The sequence below is a fragment of the Eleutherodactylus coqui genome, chromosome 2, assembly GCF_035609145.1.
Source record: "Eleutherodactylus coqui strain aEleCoq1 chromosome 2, aEleCoq1.hap1, whole genome shotgun sequence".
NCBI lineage: Eukaryota > Metazoa > Chordata > Amphibia > Anura > Eleutherodactylidae > Eleutherodactylus > Eleutherodactylus coqui.
In genome coordinates, this window is record NC_089838.1 from 137,680,760 (window position 1) to 137,707,208 (window position 26,449).

The window sequence follows — 26,449 nt, forward strand, 5'->3', positions numbered from 1 at the left end:
GCAGGTGAAACCCATTAATCGCTTTGGTTAATGTGGCTTAAGTGGTAACTAGGCCTGGAGGCAGCCCAGTTTAACGAAAAATTGGTTCAAGTTAAAGTTTCAACGCTTTTAAGAACATTGAAACATATAAAAATTGTTTAGAAAAATTATATGAGTGAGCCTTGTGGCCCTAAGAAAAATTGCCCGTTCAGCGTGATTACGTGAGGTTTCAGGAGGAGGAGCAGGAGGAGGAGGAGGAATATTAGACACAGATTGATGAAGCAGAAATGTCCCCGTTTTGGATGGTGAGAGAGAACGTAGCTTCCATCCGCGGGTGCAGCCTACGTATTGCTTACGTATCGCTGCTGTCCGCTGGTGGAGAAGAGAAGTCTGGGGAAATCCAGGCTTTGTTCATCTTGATGAGTGTAAGCCTGTCGGCACTGTCGGTTGACAGGTGGGTACGCTTATCCGTGATGATTCCCCCAGCCACACTAAACACACCCTCTGACAAGACGCTAGCCGCAGGACAAGCAAGCACCTCCAGGGCATACAGCGCGAGTTCAGGCCACGTGTCCAGCTTCGACACCCAGTAGTTGTAGGGGGCAGAGGCGTCGCGGAGGACGGTCGTGCGATCGGCTACGTACTCCCTCACCATCCTTTTACAGTGCTCCCGCCGACTCAGCCTTGACTGGGGAGCGGTGTCACAGTCTTGCTGGGGAGCCATAAAGCTGGCAAAGGCCTTGGAGAATGTTCCCCTGCCTGCGCTGTACATGCTGCCTGATCTCTGCGCCTCCCCTGCTACCTGGCCCTCGGAACTGCGCCTTCGGCCACTAGCGCTGTCGGATGGGAAGTTTACCATCAGTTTGTCCACCAGCGCCCTGTGGTATAGCATCATTCTCGAACCCCTCCTTATACCGTGGATCGAGCAGTGTGTACACCCAGTAATCCGTAGTGGCCAGAATGCGTGTAACGCGAGGGTCACGAGAAAGGCATCCTAACATGAAGTCAGTCATGTGTGCCAGGGTACCTGTACGCAACACATGGCTGTCTTCACTAGGAAGATCACTTTCAGGATCCTCCTCCTCCTCCTCTTCCTCCTCCTCAGGCCATACACGCTGAAAGGATGACAGCCCAGCAGCATGTGTACCCTCACCAGTGGGCCAAGCTGTCTCTTCCCCCTCCTCCTCATGCTCCTCCTCCTCCTCCTCAACGCGCTGAGATATAGACAGGCGGGTGTTCTGACTACCCAGCGACATACTGTCTTCCCCCGGCTCTGTTTCCGAGCGCAAAGCGTCTGCCTTTATGCTTTGCAGGGAACTTCTCAAGAGGCATAGCAGAGGAATGGTGACGCTAATGATTGCAGCATCGCCGCTCACCACCTGGGTAGACTCCTCAAATTTTCCAAGGACCTGGCAGATGGCTGCCAACCAGGGCCACTCTTCTGTAAATAATTGAGGAGGCTGACTCCCACTGCGCCGCCCATGTTGGAGTTGGTATTCCACTATAGCTCTACGCTGCTCATAGAGTCTGGCCAACATGTGGAGCGTAGAGTTCCACCGTGTGGGCACGTCGCACAGCAGTCGGTGCACTGGCAGATTAAACCGATGTTGCAGTGTCCGCAGGGTGGCAGCGTGCGTGTGGGATTTGCGGAAATGTGCGCAGAGCTGGCGCGCCTTTCCGAGCAGGTATGACAAGTGGGGGTAGCTTTTCAGAAAGCGCTGAACCACCAAATTAAAGACATTGGCCAGGCATGGCACGTGCGTGAGGCTGCCGAGCTGCAGAGCCGCCACCAGCTTACGGCCGTTGTCACACACGACCATGCCCGGTTGGAGGCTCAGCGGCGCAAGCCAGCGGTCGGTCTGCTCTGTCAGACCCTGCAGCAGTTCGTGGGCCGTGTGCCTCTTCTCTCCTAAGCTGAGTAGTTTCAGCACGGCCTGCTGACGCTTGCCCACCGCTGTGCTGCCACGCCGCGTGACACCGACTGCTGGCGACGTGCTGCTGACACATCTTGATTGCGAGACAGAGGTTGCGTTGGTGGAGGAGGAGGAGGAAGGTGCTTTAGTGGAGGAAGCATACACCGCCGCAGATACCACCACCGAGCTGTGGCCCGCAATTCTGGGGGTGGGTAGGACGTGAGCGGTCCCAGGCTCTGACTCTGTCCCAGCCTCCACTAAATTCACCCAATGTGCCGTCAGGGAGATATAGTGGCCCTGCCCGCCTGTGCTTGTCCACGTGTCCGTTGTTAAGTGGACCTTGGGAGTAACCGCGTTGGTGAGGGCGCGTACAATATTGCGGGAGACGTGGTCGTGCAGGGCTGGGACGGCACATCGGGAAAAGTAGTGGCGACTGGGAACCGAGTAGCGCGGGGCAGCCGCCGCCATCATGCTTTTGAAAGCCTCCGTTTCCACAAGCCTATACGGCAGCATCTCTAGGCTGATCAATTTTGCAATGTGCACGTTTAACGCTTGAGCGTGCGGGTGCGTGGCGTCGTACTTGCGCTTGCGCTCAAACTGGCACTAGCGACGTCTGGACGCTGCGCTGAGAGACATTGCTGGATGGGGCCGAGGACAGCGGAGGTGAGGGTGTGGGTGCAGGCCATGAGACGGTAGTGCCTGTGTCCTCAGAGGGGGGTTGGATCTCAGTGGCAGGTTGGGGCACAGGGGGAGAGGCAGTGGTGCAAACCGGAGGCGGTGAATGGGCATCGTCCCACCTTGTGGGGTGCTTGGCCATCATATGCCTGCGCATGCTGTTGGTGGTGCCTCCCCAGCTGATCTTGGCGCGACAAAGGTTGCACACCACTGTTCGTCGGTCGTCAGGCGTCTCTGTGAAAAACTGCCACACCGTAGAGCACCTTGACCTGTGCAGGGTGGCATGGCGCGAGGGGGCGCTTTGGGAAACAGTTGGTGGATTATTCGGTCTGGCCCTGCCTCTACCCCTGGCCACCGCACTGGCTCGGCCTGTGCCCACCCCCCCCCACTTGGCCCTCCGCGTCCTCGGCCACGTCCTCTAGGCCTACCCCTACCCCTCAGCATGCTGTATTACCAGTGATTTGATTTCCCAGGCAGGAAAGAAATTGGCGCAAGGCTGCACTCAACCGTAGCTGGTTGCGTCTGATTTTTTTTACGTTCTCCACGCAGCACACACGTACCCAGAGCCCTTAGGACTGACACAGGCAGTGCAAACATACTTTCTTCCCTTTTGTTTAAAAGGATAGGCCCACTGCGTCTATTCACTGAATAATAAGTTTAATAACTGTGTTGCGGCCCTGCAAAACTGTCACAGAACTTTACTGTTGCAGAGTTACTAACTGTGGCAGAGCAGGTATTTCCCAGGCAGGAAAGAAATTGGCGCAAGGCTGCACTCAACCGTAGCTGGTTGCGTCCGATTTTTTTACGTTCTCCACGCAGCACACACACGTACCCAGAGCCCTTAGGACTGACACAGGCAGGGCAAATAGAATTTTTTCCCTGCTTTTTATAAGGAACACCCACACTGCGTGTATTCAATGAATAATAAATGTCTTCTGGCCCTGCCTACACAATTCTATCCCTGTAGTATTAATGCCGGGTGCAATGCTCTGCACAGCCGGTTTTGAGAAAAAAAAAAATAAATATGCAACACTGCTAACAGCAGCCTGGACAGTACTGCACACGGATAGATGTGGCCCTAGAAAGGACCGTTGGGGTTCTTGAAGCCTACACTAACTCCTAACACTCTCCCTGCCTAACCCCCACTTCTGTCCCTATTGCAGGGCGCAATGCTCTGCAGATCCAATTTTGGAAAAAAAAATAAAAAATACTGTGCTAACACAGTACTGCACACTAGTAGATGTGGCCCTGAGAAGGGCCGTTGGGGTTCTTGAAGCCTACACTGACTCCTAATGCTCTCCCTACAGCAGCACCAGCAGCAGCACTTTCCCTCAGCTAAGTCACAAGGCATGTGTGGCGAGCCGCGGGAGGGGCTTTTATACTCGGGTGACATCTGATCGCCCCAGCCACTCACTGCAGGGGGGTGGTATAGGGCTTGAACGTCACAGGGGAAAGTTGTAATCACTCATCTCTAGTTATGTTCTATTTATATTTTGCATATGCATGTATAAATGTGTAGAAATTAATGGATAATTGTATCTAAAAATAGAATTTCAATAAAAATATGATTTAAAAAAAAGGATGCAGACACTACTGTACTGTGTATAACAGTGTATGAAGGGTCTCTATTGTAATTTATTTTCACTAACGCTCTGTCCTCACGGTATCATCCTCCTTGTGTTGCACTGCACCCCCGTTCATATGAAGCAGTCACTAGGAAGGGAAGCCATTGTATTCTGCAGACAGCTTCTTCTCTCAGAGCTCGCTAGCTGCCTGGCCTTATGCACTAAGAGCACCCGTCAGTACATCGGGTCAGGCGGTGACTGAGCCCACTATGAGGGAAGTGCGGATACTCTTTAAATAAAGAAGAAAAAGTTATAAGGTCAGTATGCCAATAGAGTTGATAATTTGTATACTAGAGGGCCAGACTGGCCTACCAGATGATTCTGCAATATGCCCGGACTCTGAAACTATAATGGCAGCACAGTAGAGACCCAATTGTCTCTAAATGGGATTGTATTTTACTAGACCTTCACTTGCCTCAAGGATCTACTTCTTGAATAAGTTAGACTTTCTGTCCATCTGTGCCTTCCTGTTCTATACAGATGGGGGGTGGGCTGTCAGAAGCACCATAGTCTGATGCAGAAATGCTTAGCAGACCCCTGCACACGAGCGTAAATTCTGCGGCAGAATTTCTGCCCGTGCCCGCCTGCATAGGATTGCATTAGATAACGCAGTCCCAGGCAGACGGCCATGATTTGTCCGTATGAAAACACGCACGGAAAACAAATCGCGGCATGTTCTATTTCTGTGCGGGTCTCGCAGAGGCCCGCACAGAAATGGCAGTGGTGACTGGCTGGCTCCTCTCTGCGCATAGCAGAGAATGAAGTCGCTGGGAGCGGGTAAGCGGCAGGCCTCTGCAGGGGCACGGGACTGCATCCCGCTGCGAGAATTCTCGCAGCGTGATCTGACCTGTCCGTCTGCAGGTGGCTGTAAAGTCCAGCTAAAATTCTCCAACTGGCTTCTCAACTGGAACCCTGTGCTTTTAGGCAAGCTGCAGGAATGGCTTGCTAGCTGACCCTAATAGCCTGGGACCTTGCACGTGACCGCGGGGATGGAAGGTGTGCCACTGATTTTTCAGGTTTTGCTTAATTGTTACAAAAATATTGCTTAGGTTGTTTCTAGATGTATGTGTGGTATGTTGAGTCTACATTTCCGTTCAAAACTTCCGTTCTGCTATGGAATAGAAGAAGGTTTAAAACTGCAAGCTGGTTCTATCAAATTACAACCTGCGGCGCCTGGTGAGACTCATGGACTGTGTACTCTGACCTAGCGAAACTAAGATTAGGAACCGCCCCAAAGTCCTCTAAATTAGTCCAAGATGAAATGGCCCCATCCCTTCCAGCCTTCAGCATAGACCTAGTAATAGGCAGATGGATGTCGGCATTCCAGGTTTGGCAGCATTTCTTTCAGGCTAATGCATTGATCAATAGTAGTAGCAACGTAGCCTGAAATAAGCGATGCCTATATTGGAATGCTGATGTCTATTTACCTATTCCTACATCTGTGTTCTCTGACCTGTCTGCTGCTTCTCTCTCTTACAGCATAGCATACTCGGGCTATTTCATGGAAATACTGTCGTGATCTGCATCTCTCCCCTATTTACTGACTGAGAAGGTTTCTGAATATTTACAGGGTGACTGTAGGGAAAATTGAGCAATGCAAGCTGCTGCAAGACATGGAAGATACCATTTTACTGAGCATCATATTTAAAAAATGTAATTATATGAACTACACAGTTAGCCCTTAATTATATGAAATAGCATGAATAAAGGACTATCTGTAAAAAAAAAAAAACAAACAAAAAAATGTGTATGTATGTATGTGTATATAATATATATAAACAGTATACAATTGCTTTATTCTCCAAACTTCAGAATTATGTCTTGACAATCCCTAATTATATTTTTGCTAGCGTCAGATAATTATTTGTCATTGTTGCCAATCTAAATGACTAATTTATGTATTGGCGCACAGTTTGTATATTGAAAGTAGCCTCTTCGTTCTTGCTTCGCACTTTACTTTAAAGTCATCTTCTCCTACTCCCGGATTTGCATTCACATCCTAAGTGTGTATATTCTTCATACTGTCGGTGGACGGACCTGCTCCACATTTATGGCTCATTACATTAAATAGTTTTATTCAGTACCGGACAGGGTGATCAGATAGGAAGCAAGAGAAAGTCATTTCAAGTAGAATAAAAGCTCCAGTTTCTCACTTAATTCCATTAACCTTTTTTCTCTCATCGGTGCTGTATAACAAAGATGGGGAGTAATCTTTTTCACTTGACATTTTTATTAGGTCTCACTTCCACATTGTAATTAAAGTGCCATTTGTGGCATTGTCTATTGTTTTATTTTCAGTATCTTCAAGGAGAGAACAGTGTATGCTGATAATACAATTTATCTTCCATAAATGTATTAACGCCTAATGTTGTATTCCTTACTCGCGCAAACATATTTTGGCAATGTTATTGTTAGATATGGTCAGCAATGGCATTTCTGCAGTGATTATTTTAATTGCTGTCTCCGCAAATACTTTTTTTTTTTTTTCTTTTCCAGAGATGAATATTTTCGAATGAAACTGCAATGGAAGTCTGTTAGTGAAGAGCAAGAAAAGCGCAATTCAAGGCTAAGAGATTACAGAAGTTTAATAGGTATTTTTTGACTGGTCATTCCAAAAATTGTCACAAAAAACAATTAGTATATTCACCTTTTTGAGTTCAGTTTTCCAAGACTATTTGTAAAGTTAAGAAGCTCTCTAAGTACATCATATTACATTGCAGGGATCTTGAAAAACTGTCTTGGGGTACGTTCACACAGTGGGATCAAACATGGTTTTTTCTGCTAGATCACATGTATCTGCAGTGGATGCTTATGCAGATTTAACCCTTGTGAGTGGGTGGAATCCATGTTCTGAATCTACCATGTTGATCTGCATTAGGAAGTGATACTTTCACTACTTTCTTCTCTCCCCACAATGTGGATTTTAAAGCCTTGGCAGAAAAATATACATCTTGAGGTCTGCTACCTAGGTTCCCATTTAAATGCATGTGGATTCTGTGCCCTATTCAAGTACACCTTGTGAGAAGCTAACCTTGTAGTTCAGAACTGTATTCATAGTTCTGCTGGCTGTCCTTGAATACAGTTAGCGATCTTGTTCTTAGACACCTCCTAAAACACCTTAGCTGAGCACCTAGAAGGCCTTATTCACACAGCTGTAGATTTGGTACATTTGCTGTTCGAATCTACAATGGAGTAGACTTGGACAGTACTTGGACCAATAATAGCCTATAGCCAATTAGGCCATTCAGAAGTGGGGTTTTTTCACATATCATTCGCCCGTGTGTCTGGAGGGGGGAATATCGCAGCTCATCCTAGTGACAAGACCAGGACAAGCTATGTGTGGGGCTCTATAAACAGCAGACAGCACACGGACTGATATTTTTGTATCCAACTTGTCAAGTTGCTTGGCAATAGATCGAAGAAAAAGATGCAGAAGACTCAGTAAATTAATAGCTGCTTGCTTTCTTCCCAATTGCCCAACTTTTATCTAAGAGCCTTAAGAGACTGAAGACCTTTTACCACAAACTTTTTTTCCCCCTTTTTGCCCTACTACATCTAAATAGGGAAAATAAATCAAGTTTGCAAAGGCTTGATATCCTTTTTAGATTTTTTTTCTATAGCTCCTATACAGACCTATGTGTCTATATGATCAACCCTATGTGATCAGATCTTGCAGTTTACGGGTCCTTTTACATGGGATGCCTGTCAGCTGCTTAAGTGTCCAACAATTGTCCAGTGATAATCGCTCTTGTGCTTTAACATAGGCAATAATTGCTCAGTGAATGGAGGCAGATCGGGCTGGAGATCGCTTCCACTCACCTGCTTCCTTTCATAGTAAACAGGCAGTTCGTAAATAAACAGCTGCCTGTTTACATGTGGCCGAATGACACTTAATTTTTATGTCTGCAGAAGCCAAATGACAAACAAATTATCACTCTGTCACTTGCAGCATTTACACTGAATGATTCTCTAAAAGATTCCCACGATCCTGCGAGAATCTGAATAGTTGTTCAGCATCTAAGAGCCCATACTCTTCATTCTGTCCCCTACATTTTCCTGTTCTACTAAATGTACATTTCCAAAAAGTAGAAGGCGATGGTGTGAATTCATTATCGGGCAACATAGGACTTGTTTTACTGTCAAAGGATAATTATCGTCCGTATAATCACTCTATAGAGCGAATGTAAGCAACAGTAGTTTCATGTAAATATGGCCACCAAGCGAGAAATTGTTCACTAGCCACTAGTTGCTTTTTCAGCTCACCGAAAAATAGTCACTGGTCAATTTAAATGTTGTGTGGTGTAAACAGGTAATCCTTCTTTTTCAGTGGGTTGCCAAGAACTCTGCAGGGAGGCGTGCGGTTGTTCAGTGTGGACCTCTGACCATATGCTGATTGGCTTTCGGCTTTTTTCCCCCTCCACGTAAGGCCGCCTGCACATGGCACGCACTGATTCCGTGTGGGGAATCCCGCACGGAATCCGCCCGCTGCCGGTGACCCTGCTTACCTGTCATTTCTTCTGCGCTGCCGATGTGCCGCCGGCGCACTTGTGCAGTACAGATTTCCCCGCACCGTCACTAGGCTATGACGCGTATCCCGTGACCCTTAAGCAATGCTCATTGCGGAAGGGCCGCAGGACAGACTGCTTCCATTGTATTCAATGGAAGCAGTCTGTGCGTAGCCCGCTCTAAAATAGAGCATGCTGCATGTGTGTGTGGAGCAGAAGAATCTCCACGCACATCTATGGGCAAATTGAGCAGCAGATCGCCCGCGCCCGTGACAAGCGCAGGATCCGCAATTCAATTTGCACTGTGCATGAGACCTTATGCTCATTCATTGGTTCACGAAAACACACAAATGTGTTTGAGTGATCCCTGAATGAAAAGTCCCTGCTGGTTTTCCAAACTTTCCAAAAATTATCTGGATGACTCTGATTTCAATACACCCAGTTTTTTCTTCTTTTTTTTTTTTTATGAGGGAGCATATTGTTTATCAAACTTATCCAGTGAGCAAGCGTGGAAGCATGAGGTGCCAACCAGGATTTAGCAGTTGCTTTCCCAGCATAGTAGAGACTATCTGTTGGGAATATATGAATACCCAGGGGTACAGAATTCGGGGTCAGGAAATAAAAGGCAAAGTTTATGCTCAACGGGAGAGGTGTACACACCTAATCCTTAGCATACTTAATAGAGATGAGCGAGCATGCTCGTTTAGGGCTGATGCTCGATCGAGCATCGGTCTTGTTGTGCTTGGTCGAGTAATCAGTTACTCGACAAGACCGATGCTCGATCGAGCAGCAGCCCTAAACGAGCGTGCTTGCTCATCTCTAATACTTAAACATTTGCTCCCAAAAGCCTTTTTTTTTGTTTTTTGGAAAAACCAGATGAGTCTGGTGGTTTAACAGTTTTATAGCCCTTTTTTGTTTTTTGGTTAACCGCATATTTTTAATTGCAAAAAGAGACGCATAAAAACTTTTTCTGGTAATGGCATTCACAGTTTCCACAGCCTTTTAAATATTCATATTATCCCTGCACATTTCTCATATTGGTGCAGTTTTTTCTGATTTATTCAAATATGACTCTTGCACATTAAAGTGGCTTAGATCACTGAATATTTGATTAGCATTATCTGAATATTATAAAAATACACTTATCTGTTGGACTTGAAGTGGCAGTGCCCTCAGAATGATCAAAAGTGCCCTGTAATGTATTTTTCTCTGGTCTTCATCTAAAGGAGCTCTCATTCCAAGCGCTCAGGAATAAGTGTGCCAATACTCTGCATTTGGTAGATATGGGCTCTCTGTAAATGAGGAGTTCATTTCTCAAATATTTAATGTCCTTTCCTTTATCCATCACGTTAGAGAAAGATGTGAACCGCACCGACCGAACAAACAAGTTTTATGAAGGCCAAGATAATCCGGGATTAATTCTACTCCATGACATTTTGATGACATATTGTATGTACGATTTTGATCTTGGTAAGTAGATGTTCATTATTAGAGGAAAAAGTGTCTTTACTTTTAATTAAACTCATCTAACGTTCTCCCTCGGAGTCTGGGCTGCTGCTTGGTGTGTATATTTTAAGGACACCTTTTATCTTCCCTTCGCTTTCTGTAGTTTTGTGGGCCTGAATGGTTTGTAATGTGATTTTTGGGATGCAGAAAGCATGTTCGTTTCTCATCATAGCGGCTGGTACGGTTGTGACAATTTTCAGGCTTTGTAATCCTTCACAATTCAACATCAAATGTTCTATTTCTTTGTGAAAATGTATGACTCTCGGGCCTGGAGATGCAATGTTTACTTCCCACTATAGTGATGAACAAGAGAAGCCAAAGGAAAAAAGTGATGAGAAATGATAAGGCTTGTAACCCTCTCCTGGAACTGATACTAGCTTACTGCACGCTGCCACATAAAAAGGACTTGGCTGTCTTTTAATAATGGGAACACCCAATGGCATTGAATAAGCAACGCCAGACTTTCTCATTATATCTACAAACGTGTAGCTGCCCGGCTAAGCCGTGTATCCTTGTATGTGGGATGACAGGTTCTATTCAGCCTAGATATAATCTTCCTTTCTCAGGGGTTTCTCTTTTAGGTGTCGCCCAGCCTTGTTTATGGATTGGAGAATCGGACAATTAAAGGGCGTGTGTCTTTAGAAAAAGTACCTATTGGTTTTATGTGATATATATTTTTTGGTACTGTGTGTCTTTTTTATTTTCGACCCTACCATGTGTAATGAAATCCTAATTCTGGAATCTTGCAGTTTTTACTGCGTTCACTAAGCCTAATAATAGTCTGATGCTTTATGTTCCGTAGCAATCACTGTTCAGAAGTCCTATACTTACAACAGACAGGATTGAAATGATGAGTACAGTCAAGCCTCTAGTTTCGTTGGTAATCTGCCCGAAAGCAATCGGCTAAACTTGAAACCAATGAAACTCAAAGCAATTATTTCCGTAGGAATCAATGTAAATCCAGTTAATTTGTTCTAGACATTCCAAAAAAACACACCAAACCACATTTTTGTACCGTGTTTAGCACTGCTTTTTTCTGTGCAGCGCCAAACCCTATGCTCTCATTCATTTCAGTGGGGCTGTTCACACAAGCGTTTTCAGCCCTGCGTCACCCATTAGAATGAATGGGCAGCGGTTTCAGCTCTGCCAAAAACGCGGCACAACTTGCTAAACACCCTAGCTACACTACCTGAGAGAAACAAAAAAATCAATACTCACCCTGCAGGTGCTGCGTATGTCCAGGGGAGCACTCTCCGGACCTCCGTGCAGGCTACTGGGCACTTGTAAAGCCGGCAGAGCATCTTCCTTGTTACTGGGATTGAAATCTGCCACCTCCAATTGCTCTCATTGGCTGAGTGACAGCCCGCTCAGCCAATTACATCCAGCGTTGGATGCTCCAGTCACAGCCATTCAGCTATGAATTGCTGGCTGTGATTGGACAGCAAGGTCACGTGGGCCACCGGCGAAACTAGAAGCAGCCGGTGAAAGTAGAGGCAACATTCTGCCTGGAGAAATCGGTGAAACTGGAAACCGGCGAAGAAAGGGAGACAGCTAAAGTAGAGGCATGACTGTACATGTAGATAAGACAGCCGGCGATCACGTGATTGCTGGGTTCTCCCTGTTACAGCAGAGCTGCAGTGTCCTAGCAGTTCCGGATCGGCTCTGCTAGTGACTATTGTCACTACAGGGGGATATTTTCCCTTGTAACTGGGGCTTCTATGGATGCCTCAGCTACAGGGAAAAAGAGTGAAATAAAAAAGACCACGTGAATGACCCTTATGTGATATCATGACGAACAGAGATGGTAAAAAAAAATCGTTAGAGAAATAAGAAAAAAAATTACTGAAAAAAATAAAAATCTATACATGAAGAAAATGATCCAATGCCAACCAAAACCATCGCCGTATGCGCTCTGTAATCCGCAGCCATATATATTATATATCAAAACCTCTGAAACAAAATGAGGAACCCGTTCCCATGATTTATTTTAGCAGAAATATGCAAATAAAAAAAAAGTTGAAATGTTTGGGGGGTGGGTTTAAATCCTTTTTTAGCTTTTTACCCCCAATTTAACTAAAAAAAAAACAGGGGAAAAGTCAGTGAAAAAGGATATTTAAAAAAAAAAAATAGCCCTCTGTCACGGGGAAAAAAATGCAGCAAAAATAATTTTGGTAGCCGAAGGAAAAAGAATAGGCTACTAAAATCCCTTAAGTGTGTCTGGTCCTTTAGGTACAAAACAGCCTGGTCCTTAAGGGGTTAAAGGCCACTGGGCAAAAATTTGATTGAAGTACTGATAATTTATACTGACCATAAGCATTAGATAATTGTGAGCAGATCCCACATATGTCAACGTGATATTCATAGAGGCAGGTAGACTGTGCCAAATATCTATAGGGTTTTCTGCTGTACTAATTAGAAAATAAAAGGAAGTATATGTAAAAAAAAATTACTGTATATACTCGAGTATAAGCCTAGTTTTTCAGCATATTTTTTTTGTGCTGAAAAAACCCCCCTCGGCTTATACTCGAGTCAGGCAAGACTTAAAAAAACCCCTCCATACTCACCTCCCAGCCGGCGTTTGTGTCTCCAGTGGCGGCGCGGCAGACTGCTTAAATGCTCTCCGCTGTCATTCTCTGCCGTGCTCTTTGCTCGGCTATGTCATCCCCCGCTGTCAGCGCTGTGTAAGTAAGAGCTGTGATTGGACCGAACATCAGCAATCACAGCCGGTGTTTGATCATTCACAGCTACTCAAGCTGCTTTAGAATTCTCCCTGCTGTCATCTCCCTGCTCGGCTTTCAAATCCCCTGCCGTCAGTGCTGTGTAAAGAAGCACTGTGATTGGATTGAGCGCCAGCTGTGATTGGCTGGCGCTTTAATCCAATCACAGCGCTTACTTACACAGCACTGACAGAGCCAAGCAGAGAGGACAGCGGGAAATGACAGCAGGGAGAATTCGAGCAGCTTGTCGCACAGACACCGGCTGGGAGGTGAGTATGAAGGGTTTTTTTTACCTAGTATATACTAGAGTATAGCTCGGCTTATACTCGAGTCAATAAGTTTTCCCAGCTTTTTTGTGGTGAAACTTATTGTCTCGGCTAATAGTCAAGTATATACGGTGTGTGTGTGTGTGTGTGTGTGTGTGTGTGTGTGTGTGTGTGTGTATATAATATATATTGTGTGTGTGTGTGTGTGTGTGTGTATGTATATAATATATATATATATATATATATATATATATATATATATATATATATATATATATGTATATATATAATATAAAAATGTGTGTGTATATATAAGATTTTGTCACCATCTTCTGACCACTATAACTAACTTTATCTTTCTTTTGATGGTGCTGTCTGAAAGCTCTTATTTTGCGGAATGTTCTGTGGTTTCTATTGGTGCCATGTTGGGGTGCATACAAATTTCTGATCGCTTTTTCTTGGGGGCAGAGTACCAAAAAAAGCACAATTCTGGGGTTGTGTATATATTTTTGTGATGACCTTAACCATTTTGGATAAATGCGTTATTTTGATAAACCAGACTTTCATAGATGTGGCAATACCAAAACATTTTTTAATTTTAACCCTTTGCAATCCACTGTCGAAGGTCTTCCAACATAATCACTAAAGCCTTCCAGCTCTGATGTCAGAAGATGTCGGACAGGGTATACTTACACTATTCTGCTGGCCATTCCGCTTCTCTAACGCGTCCTATTATGTAGTCTCTGGTTTTAGCCAGCAGATGGCGCCTTTGTATAATGACAGAAACAGCAAGCCCCCTAGAAAACCCTCAATCCAAAAATGCATAGAATTTTTTTATTAAAGCGACTCTCTAGGCCTGGGGAAACCAAGATGGTCGAATGGCTTCTCCTACTACCAGATGCACGACACTGTGCTTAGTATGCATCAGTAGTCTAAGACACTGCTTGCTGCTCTGACTGGCCAGCACTGCTCATGTGGAAAGCACTGGTTAACCAAAGCAGATGTAGTGTCTTAATGCCCATTTACATTCACAGATTATCACTCAAAATTCGTTAAAACGATGGCATATTAAAGATAATTGTTGCGTGTAAACGCTGCTGTCATTCACTGTTCGACTGAATGATGATTTTAAGATAAGCTTAAAATCCATCATTCAGCTGGAGAGAGATAACGGGGACCGCACGCTGTATGCTGTACGGGAGTCAGAGATTACATTGTATTGTACTGACAGCCCATGCGGGAGCAATGGAGCCATGTGCAGAGCTCAGACCACATGCTGTGCTCTGCAAACCGCTCCCAGGGGCCCTTTTTTACACGCAAATGTGTAAAGGGGCATTTAGACTAATTAAGCATACTATTACACATTGTGCACCAGGTACTTAGAGTAGCTGGTGTGACCACCTTTGTTTATCTAGAACTGGAAGATTGCTTTAACGTTTAATACCGCTAAGTTTTTGCAGAAAGAAAAAGTAAAAAAAAAACTTTCGTTTTTAAATTTTGTATTTTTTCTTCTTCTTTTTAGTCCGTTAAGGGGACGTGAACTTCTGGTCATTAGATTGCTATACCATAGTATTGCATGATATTGAATTCTGATGGGCAGTTTTCTCGAAACTTGTCATTGGCACACCGTGGGCATTCAGAAGCCCAGGGCTGCCATAACCAAATGGCACCTCGCGATCTCATTGAGTGTAGTGATAGGCTCTGCCAGGAGGCCTGCCCTCTACTCCCTCTCAGCTGCATCGGGTTGGGATTTCACTGTCTGCACTGACAAGCAGCCATTTTGTTATTCCCAGACAATCCCTTTTAGAATGATTTACTGGCAAGCTGTACTAACGTGTTCAAGGTTCTTTCTCATGATTGACATTTCCAGGTCAAGGAAGGAGAGGAAAATATAAAGCAGAAAAATGCATATAATCTGTAATAAAAGTATGTGAACCCCCTAAACTGTCTCCAGATTGTTATTTTAAAGGGGTTTTGTAACTTTCTCCTGAAAATAGCAAAAAGTCATGTTTATTTCCTGTATTGCCACTCTTTGAATGGCTCTGTGCTGCAACAATTCTTTTTTTGAATCCCATAAAAAAAACCTTTAACACCAGAAAGACCCAAGTGGTCATTTTGATGTTTGTCTTGTTGCTTGTTTCTACTGTTTTGCCTGTAGAGCCATGGTTCTTTATGACTTATCATAACTAATAAAGGGAAGCCTTGGGTTAAAAAAAACTAGGAAGTGTGTCACCCCTTTCCGAGATAAATCGCTTTTTACCTAGAAAGGTCAAAATGGTCTTTTTGACCTTTGTATCTCTGTAGTGTAGTGGGTAGTAGAGATGCTGCACATGTACAGCAATGACTCCATCCCTCTCAATGGTGCAGGCTGATATCTGAGCGCTGTGTTGGCTCTGCTATATCTGCCCCATTGATTTCAATTAGCAGACCGAAACAGTCGCGCTGCTCTGTCTGCCCTATTGAAATGAAAGGAGCAAACAGATGGAGCTCGGCTATTTCCGTCTGCAGAGAAGAGGCGAGAAAGTCAGAGGGGAAAGACTTCACAGGTACAGGCAGGCTTGACATTGGCACTGCAAACCTGACCGGTTGGATCCATGGGCAACCAATTCTTACACAAGGGGGACAGGGGACAAAAAAAATTAGCTCTCTTTTTTTTTTTTTAATGTACTGAATCCTTTTCAGTACAGAGTATATATCTAACAGGCATCAAATATAGTGAAGAATAAGCACTTGCGTTTTACCTACTAGGCACAATATTGGTTTATTAGTTGCATAAACCAATGAAAATTGCGTTATGTTTTCCAGTTACGCGATAGTATAGCATTCGTACAAGTTAGTGCTTGTCGGCAGTCATTCCGGGTGAGCGAAAGTCCGCTCTGCGTTAAGCGTGTCAGAACTTGTTAAATATCAATCGCGTTAAGTCCGATGTCGTGTACATTTCAGCTCCACTGCTGCAATGGCGTCGGAATCTGTGCCGTGCTGCGTAGCGGTGTTTTGTGTGAACTTTGGTTTGGAGATATGGCTAGTGGGAAGCGTTACACTGCTAAATAAGTTGCAAATATTTTATGTGAATTGCAAGATATTAAAGAGCGTCTGTCTCAAAGTCGAAAGAAACCGGACACCGTGTCAGATACTGTCTCACTGCAAAGGCAACAAAACAAGCAATCTGTGTGCTTGAAGCTGGGGTGCAGAAAGTGCTCTGGTAATGAGCTTTACCTATGCAGTACCTGGAAAAAGTAATTCAGTTGTTTAACCCTATATTATATTCAAAACAAACATTTAGTTACAAGGACCTAATCCGTTATCTATCTATATATGAAGGGGAAAGCCCTCACTGACTGACTCGCCACTAATTCTCTAACTTCCCAGTGTCGTACAAGCATGAAATTTGGTATGACCATTCTTTAGGTCTTAAATGGCAAAAGTAACTGGGTCACAACTCGATTATTCAATGCAAAGTGCAAAAGTTAGTGCAGCCCTATATAATGTAACTTCTCGGTGTCGTACAAGAGGGAAATTTGGCCAAGCATTCTTTAGGTCTTAAGTGATGAGAGTGGGAGGGGTGGCTCATTCTGCAGAGGGATATCCGTACATGCAGCCTGAGGAGAATCTAACGCTCCTCTATGTGTATACATATTTTATTAGTCAAGATAACTTGACTAATTTTTTTCTCAATGATTGTACCCAAAGGCCTCAGTCACACAAGTGTATTTACGCAGCTATTCAGCCGCAATGAATCGTTGGCCGAAAATCGCTACCACGTGAAGCATTGGATTCCAATGCATTCATTCACATAGGCGAATTTCAGTCGCAAGAAAAAAATTAAGCTGTCAAATCGACGTCCGCTTTCAGAATTCTGGGCTGCAGCATATTTTTTATGCTCTTGTTATTTATCCTGAAATTAAATTAGCATTTTCTTGTCTAGATTGCGGCTATTCTTCAGTGCTGCGATTTTCGGCCGCGTGCGACCAGCATGAAATCACACACGCTTGTGTGAGTGAGACCTAAAAATAACTTCCGCAACATCACAGATCTAAATTACAAGTATAAACTATTTAAAAAAAAAGGAAAAACTGATCTACATTAAAGATTGTAATGACCATTTTGGCCTTTTAAGGTATTACAAAAAAATCTCGGCCTTTCTAGTGTTAAAGGAAGATTGTTACTGCTTGAAGATCAGCCCAAGAGCTATTTGGACCAGTTTACTCCTGCGGTGATGAAATAAAGGACTAGCACATGAGGGGTATTCTCTACTTGCTGGTTACACTTAATTAGTGCCTGCTGTAGAGCTTTAGAAGGAGCAGCATGAATGTCAGACATGTTTCCTTTGATCCACATTTGTATCTGTTAATCCTTTCGATGCCAGAGGGGTCTTAGCGCCTAATTACGTTAGACAGCCCTGGTGTTTCTCCTAGGCCTTCCAGCGGTGGAAGTGTTAAACACCATGCTGGGATGATTTATCCAGATCGCTAGTGCTGTAATGAGAAATTGATTGTTGAGATATTATCAGGATGACATTCAAATCCTCCTCTTTGTTACAAAGTGTTCAGCTGTGACAGTAAAATGTCTTACATCTATTTCCCCTCCTGTGTTTGCCTTGGTTGTAGCAGAAAACATGGTCACAAGCCATGAGAAATATATTCTTTTATATACAAATCATAAAAATGGAAGTGATGCTTTCGTCGGAGTTATTTATATTGGTGCTTTATTATTACTCATGCTATACATGGCCGGGTTTTGGGGGATGTTTTGAGCCTGATGTTACACAGTACGGAGCATGAGCTAAAGAATAGTATATTCGTAATATACTAGGCGACATATCGTGCGCCATCGGGGGTTTTAAGACCAGTGTATGAAACGTTGATCTTAATAAATCTCCCCCTTACTGTCCATTTAACCCCTTGAGTGGCACGCCCAGAAATCTTCCGGGACGAGCTCCACTGCCCATAGCGATATAGCCCGGAAGATTTCTGGGCTATGTATCACTATGGGAGTTGCAGAGCACAATGCCACAAGCTGTGGCATTGTGCTCTGCCCGCACAGTCCCACAGAGAACCAGTGCAGGACTTGGAAAAACAGAAGCTGGGAGATATTGCCGATCTGCTGGCAGTCTCCCGCTTCTGAATTCAAACTCCTGCACTGCTTTCTTTACAGGTTGCCATAGAGACCATTGGCTTGTCAGAAGCAAGCGGATGGTCTCTGTGGCAGGGAGAGCTGGTGCTTGGCTGTCAGAGGACAGCCAGGCACCAGCTCTTACAGCAGAGATCAGAGAAAACCTCTGATCTCTGCTGTGTTAACCGTTTAAATGCTGCAGTCTGTGACTGCAGCATGTAAAGGGCTGTCACCATCAGACTCCCGGAATGTGATCAGGGGGTCCTGATGGGTCTCTGTTAGAGATGAGCGAACGTGCTCGCCCGAATACCGCGATTTCCGAGTACTTCCATACTCGGGCGAAAAAATTCGGGGGGCGCCGTGGCGGCACGGGGGGTAGGAGTGGGGGGGAGAGGGAGAGAGAGAGGGCTCCCCCCTGTTCCCTGCTGCTACCCCCCGCACCGCCACGCCTCTCCCCGCCCCCCGGCGCCCCCCGAATCTTTTCACCCGAGTACTGAAGTACTCGAAAATGGCGGTACTCGGGTGCGTAAGTACTCGAAACGAGTACGTTCGCTCATCTCTAGTCTCTGTGAAAGTCCCCTAAAGGGACAAAAAATAAAAAAAAGTTAAATTTATTTAAAAAACAAAAACACTTGTCTCCCTGTACTTTGTATAAAAAAAAAAAAGTAAAAATAAAATCACACATGTGGTATCCCTGCGTCGTAATGACCCAGAGAAGTAATTTAGTACATTATTTAACCTCTAATGACACAGCCCCTTTTTTTCTTTTTTCAACATTTCTTTCACCCCCGGCCCTTCCCCCACCCATTTAAAAAATCGTAACTCCTTTATTTATCCATCGACGTCTGTGTATGAGGGCTTGTTTTTTGTGGAATGAGTTATATTTTCCAAAGGTGCTATTTAAGGTACCATATAATGTACTGAAAAACTTTTACAAAATTCTAAGTGGAGTAAAAGGAAAAAAAAAATAAGATTCCTCCATCTTTCAGTGCGTTTTATTTCCACGGCACACAAACTGCGACAAAAATGACATGATAACTTTATTCTATGGGTCAGTACAATTACTACGATACCAAACTTGTATAGTTTTTTTTGCTGTAGTACTTGCATTTTTTTCATAGACATTTAATTTTTAAAAATTATTTTCTGCTGCATCTTCTGTGCGCAATAACATTTTTATTTTTCCGTTGACGTACTTAAGCAAGGGCTTATTTTTTGCAAGACGTCCTGTAGTTTACGTTAGTGCTAATTCGGAATACATACGACTTTTTGATCATTTTTTTATTGCATTTTTTTCTGGGAGACAGGGTGACTGAAAAAGTGCATTTGTGGCGTTGTTTATTTTTTTTTCGGACTATGTTCACCATGCGGGGTAAATAATGCACTACTTTGATAGATCGGACATGTAAGGACACGGCGATACTAAATATGTATTTTTCTTTTATGATTTAGATTTTTTTAAATTATAGATATGGCAAAAGGAGGGGGTTTTAAACTTTTCCCTTTTTTGAAGTGTGAAAAAGTCGTGAAAAAAAGAAAAAACTACTACAATTTGGTATTGGCAGAATCTTATTGGCCTGTAGACTTACTTTAAAACATTATTTATACTGCTCAGAGAATGCAGGGAAAAATAAAAAACATGCCAGAATTACAGATTTTGTTAATCTTGCCCCTGGAAAAAAAATGGAATAAAAAGCGATCAAAATTCTACATGTTCCAAAAAAATTAGATAAATGAAGACTGAAGTTCATCCCGCAAAAAACAAGCCCTTCTAGAGCTCTGGCAATGGGAAAATAAAATGAATACGGCTCTTGGAATGTGGTGACAGAAAAGCAAACCATTAAGAAAAAAAATGTTTTTAATGTACAAAAAATAGCAAAACGTAAAAACCTGTATAAACTTGGTATCGCCGGAATCGTGCAACTCAGAGAATAACGTTATCACACTATTTATTCTGCACGCTAAACGGCGTAAAAATGAAATCCAAAAAACAAATGGCAGAATTTCTTTTTTTTTCCCCCAATCACCCTACAAATTTTTTTTACAAAAGTTATGCAATACATTATATATACCCAAAAATGATGCCATCAAAAAGTACAACTTGTCCCGCAAAAAACAAGCCCTTATATGGCTCTGTCAATGGAAAAATGAAAACTTATAGCTCTTGAAACGCGACTGGAAAATTAGTTTAACTCAAATGATTAGACCATTTAAAAAAACCTGCCCTGGTGGGTCTGACAGGGTGGTAAGAAACCCGCCACTCAAGGGGTTAAAGGCCCCCTTAATTGAGGGAGTATCATTAGAGGAAATAGTTAATTCTTTCTCAGAGAAAACTTCACACATTGTTGAACTGTACCTCTTTATTAAAAAATGGCCTCAAGGAAGCCATAATCACAAGAGAAGGTATTAAAACAAGGCAAATGCCTGTAGTGACATAGCTACTGGCTAAAAGGCTGCCGGCATGCCAGTATATCTCAAACATACCAGGAGTCGCAGAGCTGCTATTATTTAATGTATAATCCTTAAAACAAACCTCCAGTCCTGGACCAGGATGGCCACACTGGCTTTGCCAACTACTTGATGCATGCTGTATACATCATTAGTCTAAGGCACTACACCCGTTTTAACTAGTGCTGGCCAATCGGTGAGCATGTCTTTTCATAGACTACCAATACATGCTGTTTAAAAGACAAAAGGTGGTTACACCAAATATTGAATTTAGATTTTTCTCTTGTTCATTGACTTTACTTTTTGTTAAGTGACGAAGATAAACTATTAACACTTCCACATTTTTAAGCTGGTTTGACATCTGGGTTTGGACCTCCAGTCGGAGGTTCTGTCATAGATCCAGCTAAAAATATTGGAAGAAAAAGAGCTGCACCCCGCGCTAATGACTATAATAAGGTCTGACCAGTGCTGTTCCGTTCCGTCGAGAGATGAAGCCATTTGGCTGCGAGGATTCCCCTTTCCTGCTCCCGAAAAAGAGCAGGAAAGCTTAACCCCAAATGTAGATGTGAAACCACGCTTGCAGCAGCAGCATTTTTTTCTGCAGCTGCCTGAAAGTATTTTGTTGACAGCTTCTCGGACATCTATACCCCCTTACAGAAGTAGCATGTATATACATGACCAAGCCGGTGTACACTGATCAGCCAAAAGATTGAAAAGCACCGACAGTTGAAGTGAATAACTAACTTTGATTGTCTTTTGACAATCTGTGGGATATGCTAGAAAAACTCTGATCCATGGAAGCCCCACCTCATAACTTACAGGTGGTAAAGTATTTGCTACTAAGGTGCCAAATACCACAACACCCCTACATAGGTCGTCTGGTGGAGTGTAGCTGTTTCGGTGTACTTGTTCACCAAGGGGCGCCCTTCTCGTTGGAGCTGCGTTTCTTCATCTAATGGAATGTGAAGTGTTTGGATCACATAATTCTGTGGCACACGTGTTTTTTGTGGTTTCTATTGGTACCATTTAGGAGTGGATACGACTCGTTTATTGCTTTTTATTAGTTTTTCTTGGGGAGAGAGTGACCAAAAAAGCGCAATTCTGGCGTTATGTATTTTTCACTGTTCAGGATAATTCAATATTTGGATCAACCGGGCTTCTATAGATACGGTAATACCAAATATGTTTTAGAAGATGGCCGAACGGCTTCTCTGACTACTCATGTGGACAGCGATTGCTAAAACCGGTGTAGTGTCTTAGACTAATAATGCATATTTATATACATAATATAAATTTTTTTTTATTCATTTTTATTTTTCCCTTTAGTCCCTTAACCACTTAATGCCACAGGGCGTTACTGTACGTCCAGGCTATGGGGTACGTAACGCAACAGGGCATACACTTATGTCCTGTGGCTAGCGCAAGAAGAGATCCCGTACTATCCAGCAGCAGGAGCCAGCTGTCACAGATAGCCAGCCTCTCAGTGCAACAGCGGTGGTGCATCGGGACAGCGACCCCTGTTGTTAACCCCTTCCCTGCCCAGATCTATGTAGATCGCGGCATGTGAAGGGTTCACAGAGGGAGTGCACTCCCTCTGACGTCATTGCCTATTAAAAGCGATAAGGTATAGCAGGACGTCTGTCCTGCAATGCTTTATCACAGTGATCGTAGGTTCTATGGTACAAGTCCACTACAAGGACACATTGTGTAAAAAAACAAAACTAAAAAAAAATTGTGCTGCTTCCTCTACAATATAAAATAATATATTTGGTACCGGTGTATCCGTAACGACTCGTACAACAAATTGAACACTCTTTTTATCCTGCACAGCAAAAAGCGTTAAAAAAAAAAAAACCTAAAGAACTGAGGCAAAATCCTTTTTTTTTTTTTTTTTTCATTTTGCCTCCCAAAAAAAGCAATAAAGTAATCAAAATAGTCGTGTGTACCCCAAAATAGTACCCATAAAAACTGCAACTTGTCACGCAAAAAAACAAGCCTTCAGAGCTCTGTCCATGGAAAAATACAAAAGTTATAGGACTTTGAATGCAGCGATTTAGAAAAACAATTTCCAAAAAAAGGGTTTTTATTGCAGAAAAGTGGAAAAACCTAAAAAAAAACCACAATGGCAGAATTGATGTTTTTCCCTCCCTGCTATCATAAAAATTAAGTTTTACAATATAGTTAATGTACCGAAAAATGGCACAAATACAAACTAAAGCTCGCCATGCAAAAAAACAAGCCCTCATACGGCCATGTTGACGGAAGGATAAAGTTATGACTTTTGAAAAGTGGAGATGAAAATCCCCAAAAATCGTTACGTCCTTATGCCCAAAATAGGCCATGTCTTTAAGGGGTTTTCCATGGAAAATACCGTTGATAACCTATCCTCAGAATCAATAGTTGTTCGTCTGGGGTCTGTCTCACGGGAACCCGGTCGATCAGCTGAGCGGGTGCATGCTGTCAGCACCACAAATACACAGATGTTGGAGAAGAAGCCTCTGCGCCGACCTCTGTCTAGTGGCCGGAACTTGTAACTGCAGGCACAGGTTGCTTTGATGTCAATGAGAGCCATGCCTGCAGTTACAAGTGCCGGCCACTACACAGAGGTCAGAGCAGGGACTTCCACTGCTTCAGCTTCAACATCTGTGTATTTACGACACTGACAGCATGCGCTCACTCAGCTGATTGGTCGGGGTCCTGAGGATAGGTCATCAATAGTAGTTTCCATGGTAAACCACTTTTAAGGAGACTTGAACTTGTGATTATTTCATTGCTCTTGCACTATACAGCATAATGCAATAGTATGGTAATGCATTATAGTACTGCATTATACTGTATTTTGACAGTTTTCTCAAGACTTTCCACAGGCACGCCTTCATAGGCATCCAGTCACAGCATTCTGGGGGGCATTTAGAAGGCCCTGGACTGCCATGGCAACCGAATGGCACCTCGCGATCTGTGTGAGTTCTGATTGACAGACCACATTCGTCCACAGCAGCCACAAAGACGGCCATGTATGGAATGGAATCTGTTCCCAATCCCGATCCATGCAAAGCCCACTCTCAGAGCACGTCCTTTTGGGTGAAGGAGTTAAAGGTTGTCTGTCAGCAGCTTTGGCCATACAAAACTGCTGACAACATCAGGTAGGGGCAGTTCAGCGGGAATTTAACATATCTGTGTATCATTTTATTAGCTGCAGAACTCAAAAAATTAACTTTTATTCTCCCATGCACTCCCCCAGGAAATTTCTCAAAGGCAGGCTTTTTGCACTGATCTGCTCCACAGCACTTCCCATCTGCTCTGGTTGAGAGCTGTTGTGGTATCCTGCATTGACATTATAGCCGTCCATCGTGGAGAGAGTAGAAATCGCCTACGGCTCCACAGAAAGAAGTTGGGTTTATTAGCAGCAAGACTCAAAAAATAATTGACATAAGTATATTTAAACGCCACTCTGTCACCCCTACCTAACAGCGTCAGCAGTTTTACGTGGTCAGAATTGTTGACAGACTCTCTTTAAGACCCAGAAAAACCCTATAATGTTCTTGTGACGATTCATCTGTAATGAACTTCAGATTTTTTTTTCATTCTTTGACACACAACATAAATATGCCATTACGCTTTGTTCAGATATACTGTACATAGCTGTTCTAGGCATGCTTGTAACCTGTGCATGGAGGGGAAGTAAATAAGACGTGATCATCGCTGAGTTATATGTGTGTAAAGTAACCTAACACGGAGCAACTATCGAGTCACTCAGGAAAGTTATTGAAGCGTATGAATGACAGTTGACCATTTGCTTTTACACCAGACGATGATTGTTCGTTAGCTGTTTGTTGTGATATGGTTCATAGAGGGATCACCATGCAAATACTCTCACAAGTCGTTCAAATATGAATGACTGTGACTTGGCCTTGAGCAATTATTGCAATCCTTATTAAGAATATTTAAAGGAATCGGCCAGGAAATCTATGAAATTGTTTCTATCGGTGCAGCTAGTGTAAGCGCTATTAGATATACTGTAGGTGCTAAATTATGTTTTGGAGAAATCAACACATGTAAGACATCATGAAAGCTGTTCCATAGGCTGACTCTACTTTATTATATTCAGTTTTAAATATTATATTGAGAAATAACACCCTACAGAGGGCTAATCCCAATGATAGCAAGCTTTGTGATAACGTATAACCAACTGCAAATTGTATCCTTATCAATATATTAGCATCTTAAGTATTAGCATAAAAAACGATTTAACATGAACCCATGCACATGCTGTTTGTTCTAAGCAAATATTTCAGCTCAAGGCTCCTATATTGTCTGGCAACTGTTAATAGACATGCACATTAGTGTGTTACATCATCACTAGAGATGAGCGAACGTACTCGGATAGGCACTACTCGTCCGAGTAATGTGCTTTATCCGAGTACCGCTGTACTCGTGCTGAAAGATTCGGGGCACTCCGCTGCTGACAAGTGAGTCGCAGCGGGGAGCGGGGCAGAGCGGGCGGGAGAGAAGGAGAGAAAGATCTCCCCTCCGTTCCTCCCCGCTTTCCCCTGCAGCTCCCCAGCGAGTCCCGAATCTTTCAGCACGAGCAGAGAGGTACTCGGATAAGGCACATTACTCGGACGAGTAGTGCTTATCCGAGTACGTTCGCTCATCTCTAATCATCACTATAGAGCTGGTTCTTCTATAGAAAAGTCATATGCTAAAGATAAGTCCTCCCTCTAGGCGAAACTATTGTCCAAGATCCAGCATTAAGGCCTATTTACACACAACAATTATCGCTCAAAATGCGTTTAAGTGGGCAAAAGTGAGCGATAATCATAACGTGTACACGCAGGCCATTATGCACTATTCTTCACCTGTAGTTTATCGTTTAGTTTTGGCCTGCATAAAATAGTCATTAGGTAATTTGCTTTTTGCTTCATTTAAATGGCATTTGCTCGGTCTTTGAAAGACTTGAGGGGAGGGGTGATTGTTTGCACAATGATAACTAGTTTATGGATTTCAGCAGAGGGCAATGGCTTTTGCTGGCCAGAGTTTTCCTTGCTTAAACACACGCTCACCTGAGCAAACCACATATACAGTGTTTACTTGAGCTAATGAGGGAAATAAAGAGGATTTCAGCGATTATCTGTATGTTTAAATGTTCATTTTATGCAGAAAAAGTTGTTAATTCGTTCAGTCTTTCGGTCGTTTATAAGATAATTGTTGCGTGCAAAATGGCCTTCACTTGTTTATATTAAACTTCTTTCTGCTCTCATTAGATCAGGAACAAAGACAAAACTGAATTATTAGAGTAAGGCCATTGTGTGATGTGGATATGCTCTGTAGAGCATTCCAGCTGTTTCTCATAAATGAGTTTCTATGTATTTGAACTAAACTTTTTAAGGCATAAATAATAAAGTAGATTAAGACAAAATTGATAATACTTTGTCATTTCCCTAACACTTGTGCAATCCTCTCCTAGGACTAGAGAATTCCTATACAGACCGGAGGGGGCGAAGCCCCACAGTACACTGATAGGAGACATCCTGTGCAGCTTGGCTGGGAAGGGGCCTAACATGACACTGTTTAAAACAGTGTAGTGATGGGCTGTGCCAGAGGTCCTGCCCCCTTCTACCTCTAGGATGCACATGATGGGCTTTTGTTATTCGTGGACCACCCCTTTTAGAATGACTTACTGGCAAACTGTACAAACTTTCC

At 43.4% G+C, this 26,449-nt stretch overlaps 1 protein-coding gene across 1 annotated transcript in view; it reads left to right on the forward strand.

Moving 5' to 3' along the window:
• TBC1D15 (TBC1 domain family member 15) overlaps positions 1-26,449 on the forward strand; it is a 106,252-nt gene that overhangs the window by 68,764 nt on the left and 11,039 nt on the right. Inside the window, exons 10-11 of the mRNA XM_066591644.1 lie at positions 6,689-6,783; positions 10,051-10,167. Coding sequence (XP_066447741.1) covers positions 6,689-6,783; positions 10,051-10,167 — 212 coding nt within the window. The remainder of the gene's footprint in view (positions 1-6,688; positions 6,784-10,050; positions 10,168-26,449) is intronic.